This window comes from Alligator mississippiensis, chromosome 11, assembly GCF_030867095.1.
Source record: "Alligator mississippiensis isolate rAllMis1 chromosome 11, rAllMis1, whole genome shotgun sequence".
In the NCBI taxonomy this organism is placed as follows: domain Eukaryota; kingdom Metazoa; phylum Chordata; order Crocodylia; family Alligatoridae; genus Alligator; species Alligator mississippiensis.
The window spans coordinates 53755459-53772682 of NC_081834.1; the positions used below are offsets into that span (position 1 = coordinate 53755459).

Genomic DNA, 17224 nt, shown 5'->3' on the forward strand with positions numbered 1-17224 from the left:
GGGAAAATGGGGAGAATGGGAAATGCTTGAACAGAGATTTGAACGGTATTGAGGGGCTAGCAGGGCAGAGATCAAACCCAGCAGTGGGAAGTCATCTGTATTTCTACAAGCTGTTGGGCAGGAGGCTCTGGAGCTTTGAAATTGAAATGAAATGTGAAAAATCAGATTCAATGGAGAGGAGAGCTGGCTTATTTTTCTTTCTTTTTTTCATTTACATCTTCCCCACCCACTGCCCCCATGGAAAACTGAACACGCTCAAGTAAAACTGAGATTTTGGCAGTTCTCAGCCCCAAAGAATAGTCCTGACAACCCTGAGTCACCCACCCTGGCAATCTTCTAAAGGCGTCTTGACGCCCATCTTGCTTGGGTCATCTGGCTCCAGCGGTCTTTCCTGCCCAATGCAGGGGGACTGGGCCTAATGATCTGGAAGGTACCTTCCAGCCCCTAAATACTATGAAACTATGAAAAGCTCTTGGCTGACAGCAGGTGCAAGGAGAAATGCTGGGTAGTCTGTTAATGGGTACTGGCTTCAAATACTTTCCCTTTTCTTTTCATTGGAGATGTGCCCAGCTGCCTCTCCACAAAGGGTTACCAGATCCCCTGCAATCCAAGAGCTGGAACTTTACCCCGGGGGGCCTACCAACTCAGCAACAAATGGACTAATTTCGCAGGAAGGAAACGGCCCAGGGTGAGCCCAGCCCTGAGCTCAGGGAAGTGAAATTAGCCCCGTGCCCTCCTGTCTCACAGCCATGGCCGCGGCGAGCGCTGTACAAAGCCTCCGGGAAGAGGCGACCTGCTCCGTCTGCCTGGAGTTGTTCAGGGACCCGGTGATGATCATGGGCTGTGGGCACAACTTCTGCCGAGCCTGCATCACCCAGTGCTGGGAGGGGGCTGAGATGGATGTCACCTGCCCCCAATGCAGACAGACCTTTGCCCAGAGGCTCCTGGGCCCAAACAGGCAGCTGGGCAACTTAGTTGAACTAGTCAAGGGCCTGAGTGTGGGGTCAGCGGGGGGAGCCGGGGGCAAGATGGTGTGCGAGCAGCATGGGGAGGCTCTGAAGCTCTTCTTCAAGGTCCTGGTCCTTCAAGGACCAGGTCCTGATGTGTGTGATCTGCCGGGAGTCCCGGGCGCACCGAGCTCACCCCACGGCTCCCATCCAGGAGGCTGCACAGCAGTGCAAGGTATGGGCATGCGGGCCCAGTCCAGCTGTGCAGCTGTGGGGGATGTACAACTCCCTTTTGGTGCTGGGTCTTTCTCCCCCACAGCCACTGCACAATGGCATCACTGCACACAGAGGCTGTTTTGTTGTAGCCTCTGTGCAAGCCATCCTGCTGGGGGGAGGCGAGAAGGACCAGAATGCCCTTGTCATCAGATCCTTCTTTTGAAACCAGATGGAGCAGGAAAGCCGCTCCCCTGGCCCTGGACACGCAAAGCAACTGAACCTCCTCCAACACCACTGCGGCAGCAATAACCCACACTTGTATGTGAAGGGCTGTGTCTTGAAACCAGGGGGTGTCCGGCACTGGTTTCCCTTCAGTAGTTACAACCCTCACTGGGAACTGCCTGGGGTCTCCTTGGGGACAGGGGGATTGTAGCGCGTGGACAGACTCTGTTCCCCTCGGACAGAGCCCACGTGGCATGCTCTGGAGGGCAGGCCCTGCTCACGGGATCTGCCACGAGCAGCCACTTCCCCCAGCCGATGCTCCCGGCGCGTTGCACAAGTCTCAGTAATGCGCATTGCATTGGTGCCGGGGGCTTCAGGGCTAATGCTGGGTCCAGAGGGGACGTGGTGGCACTGCCCCAGTCCAGGGAGCACGGCCAGAACCTTCTTTTGTATCTGAGCACCTCCTTCCCCTGTCTCTGTCCAGGCCTGGCTACAAAATGCCATGCTGTGCTGGTCCTGCATCTCAATCTTCCATCCCCCCCACTCTCCCCGCATCACCTATGAGGCATCTCACTGTAGCTGTAGCTGTAGCTGTAGCTGTAGCTGTACTGCTGGGCTGTGATACTTCAGGACTGGTGTCTCACCTCTGAGTTTCTTCATTTCAGTGCCCAGAGACCTAATCTCTGTCTTGTCCGGCCCAGCTGCCTAAGACTGGCTGGCACTCTGCACTGTCGACTACGGTGGATTCAAGGCCGTGTTATTTTCTGTTCAGTGCATGTCCCTGACAGTCTGCACTTCCCACTGGTTGCAGTGTTGCCTTGTGGCACCTCCCTAGGACCGGCTCCATTTTTCTATGTGCTCTTCCTGCTGGGCAGGAGCTGGCTCCACAATCCAGCTGGAAACTGGCTGCTTGCTGCTCCAGCTGTGTTCAGCGCACACTATTCGGTGCTGCGTCCAGGCAATGGGTGAGCTGTACTGGGAGCTGCTGGTCCAGCCTGAGCACATGGGCTTTCCTGGTTTTGCACTTACAGAGCACCCTCAAGCAGCCCTCTTGGTTATGGTGCGGGGAAGAGACTCCAGCTTCTCCCCTCCAAGAAAAACTGACCCAAGGAATTTTTCTTACCTCAGCAACAAATTCAGACTCAGCTGCAGCTGCTAAGGGGAGAGAGGGAGGGACTTGAAGCACTGCGAGGGAATGAAAGTCAGAAACACCAGGAATACCAGGTGGGTGCTGCTGGGGTCCAGCTGACTTGGGGGAGGAAGGAAGGGACGTCTCCTGCTCTGCATGTTTGGTGGGACAGTGACCGTGGCATTTTGTGACCATGTGTTGCAGTGTGGTGTGGCAGGTGCACGCAGCCAGGCCTTGCAAACCCACAGTGATGAGCAGGAATCTGGGTTTTCTGTTTGCAGTGAGAAAACGTGGATATCTCATTTAAAGGGGAACACCATGGCAAATGGCAGGTTTCCCCTTGCAGGCTAGCAGAGTTGCAGCCTGCTTGGGGTTGGGGGGTGGGAGGAGGACAGTCACGGGCAGGGGGAACCATGTGCATGCGCTCATGGGCAGACATGCTTGGTAGCCAGGCAGCGTGGTGGAGAGCAGCTGCCCCAGCTCCCTGTGGGTAAGTCTATGGGGGGTATAGGCAATGCGGGGAGAGTGGGGGGGGACGAAGATTGAGGTGGCAGCAGCAGTTCTCGCCGAGCCCCCAGACTGAGGGAGGAAGTGGGGCAGGGTTCGCTGCTGGGGCTGAGAGCGCTGCCAAGCTAGGGTGGTGTATGGGACCTGGGGCCAGGGCAGTAATGTAAAACTGCAGGGCCCCGAGGATGGAAGTACGGGTGGCTTGGTGGGATGGTGCAGGGGCTAGCAGGGGAGGTGGCTCCCCAATGTTGCACGCACTTCTGGGGTGGGATCTGGCACCATAGGCGATGCACTGCAGGGGCACATGGGCGCATATGCTCCTCCATATTTCTGTGCCCACAGTGTTGCACAGGACTGAAGCTGGCCAGATGGGCATGGGCAGAAGCCACCTTAATGTCCCAGCAGGCAGAACCTGGCTTTGGAGGGCCCCCCAACTCCACCTCCCCACCAGGGTACAACCAGAGCCCAGCGTGCAAGCAGCTCACAGTGGGAGGAGGTGAGGACAGTGCAGCCTACCACAGCTCTGTTACTCCTTGTGCTGCTGGCAATACAGGAGCATTGGCGGGGGCACCGAGTCTCACCGCTCCACTCTGCCTTCCCATGCTGGGTCCTGCCTGCTGGGTCATGGAGGCGGATCCTGCCCATGCTAGTGTGGCCAGGCTGCAGCCCCGTGACCTGCCGTGGGTGCATAAACTTGGGGGAGGGCATATGCCCCACCCCATTCCCCCTCTTATGTCCCACTGGGAACAGGGAGCTGTGGAGTGAGGGGCTACAGATCGGGAGTGAGTGGCATCCGCAGGGGCAGGGGGCTGCAGGTCGGGATTGAGAGGTCCTGTCAGAGCTGGGGGATGTCCGTGGCTTATGAGTCAGGAGCATGAGGATATCAGGGCTGCTCAGCACCAGGGGAGGCTGGTCCTGCATCCTTGTCAGTGAAGTGGGCAGGGGGTCTCTGGTTTTCTATGATTAAAAAAACAAACTTAAATCCAAAAATATATAGGTATTTAGAAATATATAGGTGTTTAGAAATTATTTTATTATAATGATTAAGGTAATGGTAGTCTTCCAAATTGCTTTAAAATTGTAAACATATCAATAAAAAATTGTGTTCAGTTGATAACTCTCTATATATAGAGAGGATTGGAAGGGAGTCACAATGCATAGGGGGTACATGTGCACCCCCTGAGAGCGCTGGTGCACCTCCTCACAGCCAGCACTCCCTGCTTAGGCAATGGGCAGGGAGGGCAGGCGGGAGCATTGGTGTCCCGCCTGCAAGCGCCAGCCGGGGAGTGGGAACACTGGATGAAGTGCCACGGCCACTTCCGGGAACACCATGGTTGTTTTCCTGGTCGGCAGTCAGTCATGGGAGGGTCCCCCTCCCCCTAGTCGGTGAGATTGGCTGCAGGCGCCTCCATTTTTCTGAGCAAGGACCGGGACTTTTCCCCCACCGGTATTCAGGATGGACTCAGGGGAGACTTGGCCAGGCCTAGGGTGGACCGAGTTAGGGAACTTCTGGAGGGGCTCGACATGTTCAAATCAGCAGGTGCAGATGCTCTCCACCCCAGGGTGCTGAGGGAATTGGCAGGGGTCATTGAGGGGCCCCTGGCACAGCTTTACGAGCACTCGTGGTGCTCTGGCCAGGTGCCAGAAGACTGGAAGGCCAATGTGGTCCCCATTTTCAAAAAAGGGAGGAGGGAGGACCCAGGCAACTATAGACCCGTTAGTCTTACCTCGGTCCTGGGGAAGCTCTTTGAGAAGATTATCCAGGAGCACATCTGCGAGGGACCAGCAGTGGGAGGATGCTCAAGGGCAAACCAGCATGGGTTTGTTAAGGACAGGTCCTGTCAGACCAACCTGATTGCCTTCTACGATCAGGTCACAAAATCATTGGACACGAGTGTCACGGTGGATGTAGTCTTTCTGGACTTCAGGAAGGACTTTGACACTGTCTCCCACCCCATTCTCATTAAAAAGTGAGGTGGACTGTGCCATTGATGCCTACACAGTCAAATGGGTCACAAATTGGCTAGGGGGCCACACCCAGAGAGTGGTGGTGGATGGGTCATGTTTGACTGGAGGGATGTGGGCAGTGGAGTCCCCCAGGGCTTGGTCCTCCGGCCCGCACTGTTCAATTTCTTTATTACTGACTTGGATGAGGGGGTGAAAAGCACCCTGTTTAAATTCACTGATGACACCAAGATTTGGGGTGAGGTGGGCACGCTAGAAGGGAGGGACAGGATACAAGTGGACCTGGACAGGTTACAGGGGTGGGCGAATGTGTATAGGATGGGATTCAACACTGACAAGTGCAGGGTGCTGCACTTAGGCAGTAGGAAGCAGCAGCATACCTATTGGCGGGGAACTCCCTTCTCAAAAGCACAGAGGCAGAAAGGGATCTTGGAGTCTTTATCGATTCTAAAATGAACATGGGCTGCCAATGTGAGGACGTGGTCAGCAAGGCTAACAGCACCTTGTCATGCATCCACAGATGCATCAGGAGCAGGTCCGAGGAAGTGATCCTCCCCCTCTATTCAACATTGGTCAGGCCACAGTTGGAGTAATGTGTCCAGTTCTGGGCGCCACACTTCAGGAGGGATGTGGACAGCATTGAGAGGGTCCAGAGGAGGGCCACCAGCATGGTCAGGAGGCAGCAGGGCAGGCCCTATGAGGAGTGGCTACAGGACCTGAACCTGTTCAGCCCTTACAAAAGAAGGCTGAGAGGGGATCTGGTGGCCGTCTATAAACTTACCAGGGGGGACCAGAGGGGAATGGGTGAGACCCTGTTCCTCTGAGTGCCTCCTGGAGTAACAAGGAATAACGGCCACAAGTTGATTGAGAGTAGGTTCAGGCTAGACATCAGGAAGCATTACTTCACAGTCAGGGCGGCTAGGACCTGGAACCAGCTTCCAAGGGAAGTGGTGCTGGCTCCTACCTTGGGGGTCTTTAAAAGGAGGCTTGATAACTACCTAGCTGGGGTCATATGAGCTTAAACTTACAAGGGGTCATATGAGCCCAGTATTCAATCCTGCCCAGGGCAGGGGGTCGGACTTGATGATCTGCTCAGGTCCCTTCCAATCCTGCATCTATGAATCTATATGAATCAATTGTCACTTTCCCCTAGGGTACCTTGTACCTGCAGATCCCCCACCAGGTCATCCCCTGTAGCTAACACCAAGTCCAGCAAGGTGTTTCCCCTAGGGGGATCGTATACCTCCTGCGTTAGGTGGAGGTCCTGTATGCAAGTTAAGAATCTCCGTGAGCAGTTAGATTTGGCTGATTACTCCTCCTAGAAGATGTCAGGGTAGTTGAGGTCACCTATGACAGCTGTATCTCTCAACTGTACAGCCTCTGAGAGCTGTCTGGAGAATTGCAGGTCTAGCTCATCCTCCTGGTGTGGCAGTCTATAGTAGACACCCACTACCAAGTCCCTTTCCCCCCAACCCCCTTGTATCCTGACCCACAATACCTCAGTTTGGCCCTCCTCTGATGCCATCTTGATTATAGAGGATGTATATTGTTCCTTAACATAGAGAGCAACACCCCGCCTTGCTGCTTTTTTCCCCACTCTATCCCGTCTGCACAACCTGTAACCCTCAATGCCTACTGCCCACTTGTGAGTAGGGTCCCACCAGGTTTCAATTAGTCCAACCAGGTCAAAGTTGTTGCTTGCAAGCAGGAGTGCAAGTTCCTCCTGCTTGTTCCCCATGCTCCTACCATTAGTGTAGAGACATTTAAGTCCCCTGATGGGTGCCCTTGGTACCTCCCCCTGTCCTGATGTCTATCGGACCCTGTAGTGCTTACCTTAGTGCCTACCTGGGCTGATCCAGTGCATTGCTTATGGCTCACTGATCCTAGGTTTTCCTTATCCTCTGCTTCCTCATCCCCCGATGAACCTAGTTTAAAACCCTTCAGAGGAGATCAGTCAACCTGTGAGAGAACACTTACCTTTCAAAGAGAGATGAAGTCCATCTTGTCCCAGCATGCCTCTCTCATGGGAGTGCGGATCATGATTGTAGAAGCCAAAACCCGCATGATGGCACCAACTCCAGTGCCGCAGGTTGACTTCCCTGACGCAGGCATCCTGATGCTTACAGCGACCATGATCAGCAAATTTGGGATTTTTAAACAGAAAAAACCAGGATCACTGATGATGAGAGTAAAGCTTTCCTTGCTGAGAGCCATGGACTTCTCCCCTCCATCAGGTCTTAGCTCTCAGGGAAACAGAAAAAACCTTTGCAAAATTAATAGAGTGGAGAGATCCCAGGCAGGGCCCCAGACCTGAGCAACCTCTAGCTCTGCTCCAGACGGTGGGAAGTTGGGGGTCCCAGCCGTGGAGACAGTCAGGACCACAGGGCCTTATGAACTATTGCCTGACTCTCCCCAAAGCGGCTGCTCTCCCTGACGTGGTTTCTCTCTCTTCATGGCAGCAAAAGGCAGCAGCCGAGAGGCAGAAGATTGTGGCTGCATTTGAGCGACTGCGCCAGTTTCTGGAGGAACAAGAGCAACTCATGCTGGCTGAGCTGGGAGAGGTGGAGAGCAGCATTGAGAAGAGTCAGGGGGAGACTGTCACCCAACTCTCCGAGGAGATTTCCCATCTCGCCAACCTGATCAGGGAGCTGGAGGGGAAGTGCCAGCAGGCCGCCAGTGACCTCCTGCAGGTGAAGTACATGAAATGTCTCCAGTCCCAGTGCAGGGGAGGGAAAGGCCTAAATCTTGGGTTTGCTGGGACCAGGTGTGTTCCTGAGGAGGGGCGACAAGGGCAATGGCCCCTGACAGGCACGTGGTGGCAGTGATGGGAGATGCAGAATATCAGCCCCAGCTGCTGCTGCCCTGTGCATGTCCACTACCCAAGGTACACGACTGCTGTATTTTACACCTCTTGAGGGTCACTAAAATGGACTTGTAAAGGGGCTGAACTTTCCCCAGATCCTCTGTGTGTGGGACTCACAGAGTCTGAGGAAAAAGTGCTTCCCTGTGGGTAGGGGGTCCCTAGTTGTGGCTCATGGCACTGAGCTCACTCTTGCATCTTTGTCTCTCCCTTTAGGACATGAGGAGCACGCTGAGCAGGTACGTGGCTCCACCTGACTCCCCGTAGAGGGAAGGGTCCTGGAGACAATGCAATGGGCACATCCCTGCAGGGCACCACAGCACAGCAAGCGCTGGGACTGTCCCTGAGGTGGGAAGCATGAACGTCCCCCTCTTCTGCTCGGGGAAGTGACAGCTTTGGGCACTGGCAGCCTGAAAACTGTAAGGTATAATCTGGGCTTTCCCCCTCTTGTCCTCGGGGAATAGTCCTGGCCACTGTGCGGGCCGGGAGCAGTCCGAGGCTTTCGGGGGCGCGTGGCGGGCTGTGACCAGGAGCCCACAATGGTAGGGCGGGCACTTTTGCACGATGGACTAGAATTAGGCATGGACTCATAGCGGTTAATTAAAGATTGTTTTACTTACACCGTAGGTGGTTGCAGTGCAGGCAGGAAAAACTTTCTTGAGTTGCAGTTACAGACAAACACAAGTGGAGTTTGCTAGGCTCCACCGAAGACACACGCATGGAGTTTGCTAGGCTCCACCGAAGACACACGCATGGAGTTTGCTAGGCTCCGCAAAAACAAACACAACAGAGCTCTGGATACCCTTGACGAGCGCGCAAAACCATAGATACGTCTTAAGAATTTAACGAATGAGACGGGAAGAGGTTGGTGGTTGATCAGGCCGCCGAACTCCTCTGAGACACACACAAAGTTTCTATTACTCTGCCGCGTGCTCAGAGTCCCCACGAGATGGTTGTGGAGTCCTCTACAACTTGGGCGGAAACTGCTCAAACCTCTTATACGACTAGCAAGCCAATCGCTAGCCACCACGTGGGAATAATTTAGAAACAGCCAATAGTGGGAAACAAATTTACATACAGGTGGCAGGAACTCCTTTGCACCGGGGTTTTCTCTCTGCAGCTGAGAATTGCACCGTGCAAAGAAAGCTCCATGTGGCGGGAAATAATTCTGCAGTGCCGAAGCGCACACACAATCATTGGGTCATGACAGCCACCAGAGCTTGAGCCAACTACCCATGAAGTCTCAGCTCCTTTCTGATCCCAGGAAATGTCCTGCGCATTTTGGAGCTGAAGAAAATTTATCAGTTCCTGCTGGGGTAGCTGCCACTGCCACTGTCTGTGCTGCCCCTGCCCCTGCAGCTGAGGCACATGGCCAGAGTCAGTCTCCAGGTCTCTCCATCCACCCAATGATTTTACCAGGAAGCTGAGCTGCAAAAAGAAAATCAAATAACACGGACTAGTTTGTTCCCAGGTACAAGAAGGAGCAGTTCCAGCTGCCAGAGGGGATTTGCCCAGAGCTGGAAAACGAGACTCGGTGTCTTCTCTGGACAAAATTTAGCTCTCTAGGAGACTTTAAAGAAGTTTCAAGGTACTGAGAAGGGGGCTGCGAAAGGGAAGAGGGAAGTGTCCGTGTTGAGGAGGATGAGACAAGCAGTTGGTTCTAATTTAGAGCCAGCATCTTTTTTAATTGGGAGATAAACTGAACGTGCTGGACTCATATCGCAGGTAGCAGGAATGAAGACACAAGACAAGGGCCTCTCTTTGCCTTTGGGCAAATCACTAATGAACCAGGGCTTCTCTGGGGGACCTGGGTCCTAAGCTGAAGGCCGCTGCTGCTCCAACGCTGCTCAGCATGGGCACCTGCAGCTGGGGTGGTGGGAGCTGCGGGGCCCTGCCCCACTCAGAGCGAGCCCCCAGTGCCTCATGTCAGGCCACCAAAGTTAAGAGCCAAAACTGAACATGCGGCAGGCTGTCAGGTTTGGATCCTGCTGGCTTGACCCCAGAGGTACAGGGGGGAGGGCTCCCAACGGGAAGGAGAGGAGCAGGGAGGGAGCAGAGCAGGCAGGTGGGGGTGTCCCGGGTGAAGCTGCACCTCTGGTATCCTGCATCCCCACAGGGGCCGCTGGAGCAGAGGGGGACTCTGCCTGGACCCCTGGACTTCCCCAGCCAGTGCTGGCCCTTGCCTGTGAACAAGAGAATTGCAAAGTTTAACCCCTTCTCCTGGGCTCCCCTTCTACCCCCGTGTCACAGAGCGCTGAGGTGCCCTGCTCCTATGAAGGGAAAAAAACTGCTGGGGAAAGAGCCCTAGCAGGGAAGAAGGAGCCCAGCTGTGGGTTGCCAGGGCAAACAGGGAAGGTCAGCTGACCAGAAGGGGCAGGGGCTGGTTCCCTTATAAACCCAAGGAGCTGAGGCCAGAGGTGGTTTCCTGCCAGCAACCATGAAGGAAGGAGCTCTCTCATGGGAGGGATGGAGTATTTCCCAGTAGGTTTGAGCGTTGTTATGGCCAGGCAGCTTCTGTCTAAGTTATAGCTGGTGGGCTTGCATTTTTGTGTTGTTGTTTATCACCAGTGGTTTGGGTGAGGCTATTAGGGGTTGGGGGAGGCCTCAGAGGGGACTCACAGTGGAGTGTGAGGACCCCAGCGCTGGTGAGGGTGCAGCATTCGGGGTGCATAGACCCCGGCCCGAAAGCAGGGGGCAGCATCATTGAGAAGGCCCCGGAGAGGGGACACTACTGAGAAGCCCAAGTGTGGGTGCGGCAAGCCCAGAGAGGGCACAACATTACTGAGAAGCCCCAGGGAGGGGGCGGCCTTATGGAGAAGCCCCAGTGTGGGCGCGGTGAGCCCCGGAGAGGGGTGTCATTATTGAGAAGTCCCAGTGTGGACATGGAGGCCCCAGAGAGGAGGCAGCATTGTAGGTAAGGCCCCGGAGAAGAGGGCACAGTTAGAGAGAGCCACAGAGAGCCCTAGCACCGGAGGGAGCGTGTATCAAAGGAAGGAAAGCCCAGAGAGGACGAGAGGGGGCCAGATAGTGATAGAGCTGAGACAACGGCTATTCCATCGGCGAGGTGTGGACTGCAGTGTAAGGGAGGAAACGGAGCTGCAGGTAGCACCCCCTGGCCACGGGGCTGTACAAGGGCAGCCTCCTGCTAATTAACATCAATTAACAACAAGGCATGGCAGGCGAGTAGGTGGGTGGTTGCCCTAGGAACAGGTGTGTGGGCCACGTTTAGGCCGGCCCAGAGCGGATACCTGTTACACCCTGCTGCTTGTCCCTTTCTGTCAATGAGTGAGTGGCTCTCCCTGATGTCTAAGGGGCAGGATGGGCTGGGTACTGAGCTCCCCTGGGTCCATGGCTGTTACATTTCTCCCCCTACTCCTCTGCCTGCAACTGCAGCTCCCTCCCACCCTGTCCTAGGAGAGGAGGCCGCGCTGCAGGGGAGCAGGGAGATGTGAAGGCAGTTTCTGCCGCCACAGTCCCAGCAGCAGGGGAGGAGCTGCCCCAGTGCCCCTGCTCCGTCTTGGGGGCTCAGGACCAAGGCAGGTCCCAGCTTGAAGTGTGAACCAGACTCTTGTAACCCAGGCGGTATTCCAAAAGGTACCCCCTCTCCAATTTGAAGGGATCAGAGCAGGTGCACAGGTGCTGTGGGAGGTGTAGGGACTCTCCTCCCCCTATAGAGCAGAGCCAGACCACCACTGGGGACTTAACCATATACCTTTTAATGAGGGAACATAACAGGCATACTCAGGGGGGTATAGTGGACACCACAATGCCCCAAGGGGCAGGATTCAACAAAGGTTAGATGCTTACAATCATTGACAAAAGACAGGGTTAACAAAATATAAAACACAAACAACAGAGCAAACAATACTGGTTAGGGAAATATAAAAAGGCACAAAATGTCGAAGGACAAAGAAATATAGGGTCTAGGTACCTGGAGGGGGAGAAAGGGGGAAAACACAATGGCCCCTCCCCTTGCAAGAGGAATTTTTCCTTGTTAGCTCACTTGCCCCAAGTCACCAAAGCTGGGACTTGAACTTGGATGTCCCAGGTGGCAGGCAGAAACACTGCCACACAGCCACCAGTGCTGGCACTGCTCTATGCTGCTAGGGGTCTTGACCTTCCAGGAGTCCCGGCCTCAGGTCAAGCTGCCTGGCCTCTGATTGGAGGAGCTGGAAGCCGAGCTGGGAACCTCTCAGGTCACTGCTCAGATCCTTGCTGAAGCGGAAAGCCTCTCCTGCTGGCCACAGCCTCTCGTAGGGGATCCTAGAGCCCAGCAGGACGCCTCTCCTGCCGGCCACATGCCACTCTGCTGAGGGTCCCACTGCTGCCTGCAGGTCCTGCTCCTTCAGGCTCTTCTGGGGCAACTGCTCCCGCCGCTGGCTCAGCTCTTACCAGCTCTTTGACGCTCCTTCCTCATGGTGCCTCACTGGTCTCTTCCCTGAGTCAGCCACACTACCCCTTTTATCCCTCTCCAGGTGACCCAAGGGGCCAATCAGAGGACATGAGGGGTGAGTCTCTGGGGCCTGATTGATGAGGAAAGGGAATCCCAAGTCCTCCAATCACCTTTTGCCCTTTCAAACCCCCTGGGCTAGGTCACTGCCAGCCAGCCCATCACATGTTGGAGGTCTAATGTCTGTGCCCCTTTCCCCTGCAGAGACTCTGCCATCCGCCCTGGAGAAGGGCAAAGGGAGACCACAGGAATCGTACACAAAGGGTAAGCGCTGGGGAGCTGGTCCCAGCATTAACACAATGATCCAGCAGAGCCCACGGCTGCCCCTGGACAAGAGGCAAACCCTCTCCCAGCCCAGCACCAAACCCCCCGCGCTGGGACTTGGGGCACTGGGCTGGAATTTCTCTCCTTGCCTATGGATTTGCAGCTACCTGCTCCCTTTCCCCCAGGCCAGGGGCTCTCCCCCGTGCCAGGCTGAGGAGCTGTGGGGCCGTCGGTGCTCAGCCCCCGGGCCCAGGGCAAAGGCAGCTGCGGGGGCCCAGGACGGTCGGAGAAGGACGGGGCTGGTGGGGAGGGGGAGGAACGGCCCGTCTGCCCCGGGCTGAGCTCTGCCCTGACGCTGCCATTCTCTCTGCCAGCGACGGTGACTCTGGATCCAGACACGGCAAATCCCTACCTTGTTCTGTCTGCGGTTTGGAGAAGTGTGAGACGTGAAGGCACACACCAGCATCTGCCTTACATTCCTAAGAGATTTGATATATACTCGTGTGTGCTGGGCCATGAGGGATTCACCTGGGGGAGACACTGCTGGGAGGTGGAGGTGGGGTGGCAGCAGGGGTTCTGGGCCATGGGGGTTGCTAGAGACTCTGTATTGGGGGAAGGAGGGATCAGATTTAGCCCTGCAGAGGGGATCTGGGCAGTGCAGTGCTGTGGGGATCTATTCCAGGCTCTCACGGCCCCTGCTCCCACTCGCCTGTCCCTGCACCGGGCGCCCAGGAGGGTGCGGGTCTGTCTGGACTGTGCGGGGGGGCAGGTGTTGTTTCTCGATGCTGACACCGAGGCCCCGATCTTCACCTTCCCGCTGGCCTCCTTTGCTGGGGACAGAATCCGGCCCTGAGTTTGGGTCTGGGCATAGGGGGCTGGATCTTTGCTCAAACTGTGCCATTGAATGATGGGTGGGAGCAGCCAGGGAGTGTACCTCCCACATGGGGAAATGGGCTGCTCTGGCTTCCCATCCCCTCCTCTGCCCCCAGGAGCTGCCCTGGTGCGAGATGCCATCTGTACCGACAAGCCCATCCCGTTGCAGCAGGCAGCACCAGGCCGGTCTGTCCTGGCTCTCGATGACCCTGGAGGAGTTGAGGGCGGCCACCGGAACAGACCCTTGGGGACGCCGCCAGCTTTGTGGCCACTACCCCCTGCAGTGCCAGCAGCCCAGGACTGGGGCTCAGGGCCAAGTGCCTCTGGGTGCCCTTTGCCCAGAGCCTGGCTGGGGCTGGGGGTGTGGATGGGGGGCCGCCTGGTCTGGAGCCTGAGCCCAGCCTGGCACTGCCTGTGGGAAGCTGCTGGGCTGGTCTGTGCTTGAGCTGGTTTTTCCCGTGCAGCAAAGGCCCCTGGGCTGGGGCTTCTCCGAGCTGGAAGAGTTTCACTCAGGGCAGGCGCCTCCCTGCATCCGGCTCCTCCGACACGGACGGTTCCCTTGTACGGCCTGGCCCTGCGCCCCTTGTGGCTTCATGTCCAGAGATCTCAATAAATATCTCACCTGGGGTTTGCAATGGCTTTATTTCTTGGGCCTTCACTCCCCTTTTCTCTCCCTACATCTGCTCTGCATTGGCTCCTTGCTCGGGCTCACACAACAGGACATCCGCTGTGGGGTGGACACTGCTTTTCCTGGGCCTGGTGTTGGACCGTGGCCTTCTTCACCACGAGGCCAATGAAGGTGGGCCAAGCTCATACTCACCCACAAGCCTCCTCGCTCCATTGTGGCAAACACATGGCACCGCGACTAACCTTCCTGTCAGGTGTTTTCACCAGGAATCGAAGGGTTTCACCCAGGGACTCCCAACAGGTAGACAGACAGTCAGAGCCACGTAGAGAAAGGAAACATCCAGCTCTTGCTCTAGTCCAAGCCCAGCTCGGAGCTCAGGAAAGTGAGATGAACCCTGACTCCTCCCGTCTCACAGCCATGGCTGCTGAGAGCGCTGTGGAAAACCTTCCCGATGAAGGGACCTGCTCCGTCTGCCTGGAGTTGTTCAGGGATCCGGTGATGACCATGGTCTGCGGGCACAACTTCTGCCCAGTCTACGTCACCCAGTGGCGGGATGGGGCTGGGAGGCCAGTAACTGCCCTCAGTGCAGACAGACTTTCCCCAGGCAGCTGGCGAATGTTGTAGAAATAGGCAAGCACCCGAGTGTACCATCAGCTATGGGGACCGGAGGAGAGGTGGTGTGTGGGGAGCATGGAGAGGCGTTGACCAGGCAGGTTAGTGGCTTGTTCTGTTGAAGGATCTGAGCACACCAGATTGGGACCCGATCACACCTGTGTGAAGGGCTGTGGCTGGAAACCAAGGAGTACCAGGCCCCAGATGCCCTTTAGCTTGCTACATGTTTGCTTATACTAAAGGAAAAGGGGTGGAGAAGGGTGCACAACTGGGGGGGGCGAAAGGTTGCCAGCACAATCACCGACAATGGGGATGGAGGGCAGGGGGGAGGTCTTGTCCTTCCTAAGTCTCATGGTTATTACAGTTTGCTGGTTGGGGGCCAGTCTCCCAGTGCCTGTTTGACACAGCTCCAGAAGGAGGATTTGTCTTATCCTGCTGTGTCTTCCTGCTGGTGATGGCGTTTAGGGCACCACATCTATTCTTTTTTGCATCAGACCAGTGCCAAAGCACCATAATTTGGCACCTGGGACAAAGCCTGCAGTGGCAGCCTACCCTCAGTCATGCACTGATCCAGGGAGGCAGACCACCCCACCCCACCCCCATGCTTTCTAGGGGTGCAAGCAGCAGCAGGAGCTGCTCTTCCAATGTCCCCGTGCCCCGCAAATGAGCCACTCACAGCTCCATCCTCCACACCGACCTGGCTGGGCAGCGCCTATTGGCACCCAATTCACTTCAGTGCCCAGGGCAGTTGCCCTGCTAGCCCACCCCGCTTGCTATAGCACTGCATCTGACTCTCTGGCCAATTGATTGTGCAGACTCTATGAGTATGATCTGGGCACTGGTCTCTTCTTTATTGGGTGCTGGGGTCTCTGGGTTGCTGCTCTGCAGTCCTCCATAGTTTCTTCTCATCCGCTGACCTTGAATTACAATTACTTTGTAGGATTTTGTTCCACCAGAAGCTTTGACTTTGGCCTGTGCCAGTGCTGGTTTCCCTCTACCGGGTTGCAGCCAGGCGTTTCTCATGGGAGTCCGATTCCTCATCCTTGGCCTCAACAGTGTCTGGGCTGGGCTACTGCCATATTTACTCAAGTACAAGATGATCCTGAATATAAGATGAACCCCCAATAATTAAATTGGATATATGAAAAACATTTTAAAAATGATTCTATAGTTTTCCAGGTATAGAATCTTATTATTGGAGATTTGCCTTCAATCTGCCTCCCGCCATTGCCACAGCTGGGAAAATATATTGTGGGGTGCAGGGAAGGTCTGTTAGCCCCACTTCCCTCCCTTGCAGAAGCCACGGGGTACTGAGGGTGAGGCAGGAACTCCACTAACCTTCTTGTCAGGTGTTTTCCACCTCTGCATATTGAGGACACATTTAGGTTTGAGGCAGGTCAGTGAAATCCTCACCAAATGTGTGGAATTTGGGATGCCATGAAGAAATGAGACCAAAGGTTTCACTTTTTTGCAACAACCTGCTGAAACCAGAGAGCAGGACATCACAGAGTAAAGGACATGCAGCAAGACCTAGGACGTTGGGGAGCTGGCAGAGTCTTTGAGCAGAGACTGAACACTGTGGGGCATGAAAGACCATGTAGTATGTTTGGGTCTCATAGGTAAAAGCTGGAGGCTCAGATCCCACTGATCCCTGTGCAGGGTCCAGGAGGGGATCCTGGCTATACCCCAGCCCAAGAGATACCTCCCCATGCCTGTCACTGGGGGAGGCAGCAAGGGGTCCATCCAGGCCCAGCAGCAGGTCTGAGGTATTTGCCATCTCAGACCTTGGAACATTAACTATGATGGGAGGTTAATCAGGGGAAAGCATTTGTTGGTTTTATTTTCTCCAGACCACTTTTCATGCAATTCTTAGCCCAGCAGGAGAGTTTTATGCTGGAAATCTTTTGGGTTACAGCAGGCTCACCTAGAGGTGCTCTGTGTTTCCAATTATTGGGTAGTAGATTAAGAAGCTTCCCATTTTGTTTCCATTCCATTTGTCCTCACCACCTCTTCACATAGGATTAACAATCACCAGGAATCTAAGGGTTGAAACATCCAACTATTGCTCAAGTCTAAGCCCTGCTCTGAGCTCAGGGACTCTTCCATTCCCACAGCCATGGCCACTGAGAGCGCTGTGGAAAACCTCCCTGACGAAGGGGCCTGCTCTGTCGGCCTGGAGTTCTTCAATGACCTGGTGATGACCGCGGGCTGTGGGCACAACTTCTGTCCAGCCTCCATTGCCCAGTGGCAGGAGGGGGCCAAGACAGATGTCACCTGCCCTCAGTGCACACAGAGCCTTCTCGGGAGGAACCGGGGCCCAAACAGGCAGCTGGTGAATGTTGTAGAAATAGGCAAGCACTCAAGTGTGCCATCAGCTATGGGGACCAGGGGGAAGGTGGTGTGTGGGGAACACGGGGAGGCTCTGAAGCTCTTCTGTGAGACAGACCTAAATCCGAGGGCCGGGCACACAGCGCTCATGCTGCAGCTTCCATCAGCAATGTAGGAGTGTGCAGGATGGGTCAGATGGGAGGGCAAGGTAACTTGGGTTGAC

General features: G+C 55.5%; 1 protein-coding gene across 9 annotated transcripts; it reads left to right on the forward strand.

The window, feature by feature from the left end:
* Positions 1 to 2122: 2122 nt before the first annotated feature.
* On the forward strand, positions 2123 to 14061 carry LOC102575249 (butyrophilin subfamily 3 member A3). 9 transcript variants are annotated; one of them, XR_009455697.1, is made up of 7 exons: positions 2123 to 2609; positions 3364 to 3517; positions 7446 to 7676; positions 8063 to 8270; positions 8474 to 12560; positions 12935 to 13116; positions 13550 to 14061. XR_009455697.1 is itself a non-coding variant. In XM_059715088.1 (4 exons), exons 1-4 carry the CDS (start codon positions 12348 to 12350, stop codon positions 13826 to 13828), a joined length of 528 nt encoding a protein of 175 aa, XP_059571071.1. In that variant the 5' UTR covers positions 12115 to 12347; the 3' UTR covers positions 13829 to 14061. The 9 variants fall into 9 exon arrangements, 1 of the variants encoding a protein (XP_059571071.1); XR_009455698.1 differs by lacking the exon at positions 3364 to 3517 and having other exon boundaries at positions 2124 to 2609; positions 8063 to 8085; positions 8157 to 8270; XR_009455694.1 differs by lacking the exon at positions 3364 to 3517 and having other exon boundaries at positions 2125 to 2350; positions 2514 to 2609.
* Positions 14062 to 17224: the final 3163 nt, after the last annotated feature.

Bases quoted from the DNA above. Each gene is read 5' to 3' on its own strand.
- LOC102575249 (XM_059715088.1), top strand. The intron at 12,561-12,934 runs GTAAGCGCTGGG...TCTCTCTGCCAG, and splicing joins ACAGGAATCGTACACAAAGG to CGACGGTGACTCTGGATCCA. The intron at 13,117-13,549 runs GTGGGGTGGCAG...CTCTGCCCCCAG, and splicing joins GACACTGCTGGGAGGTGGAG to GAGCTGCCCTGGTGCGAGAT.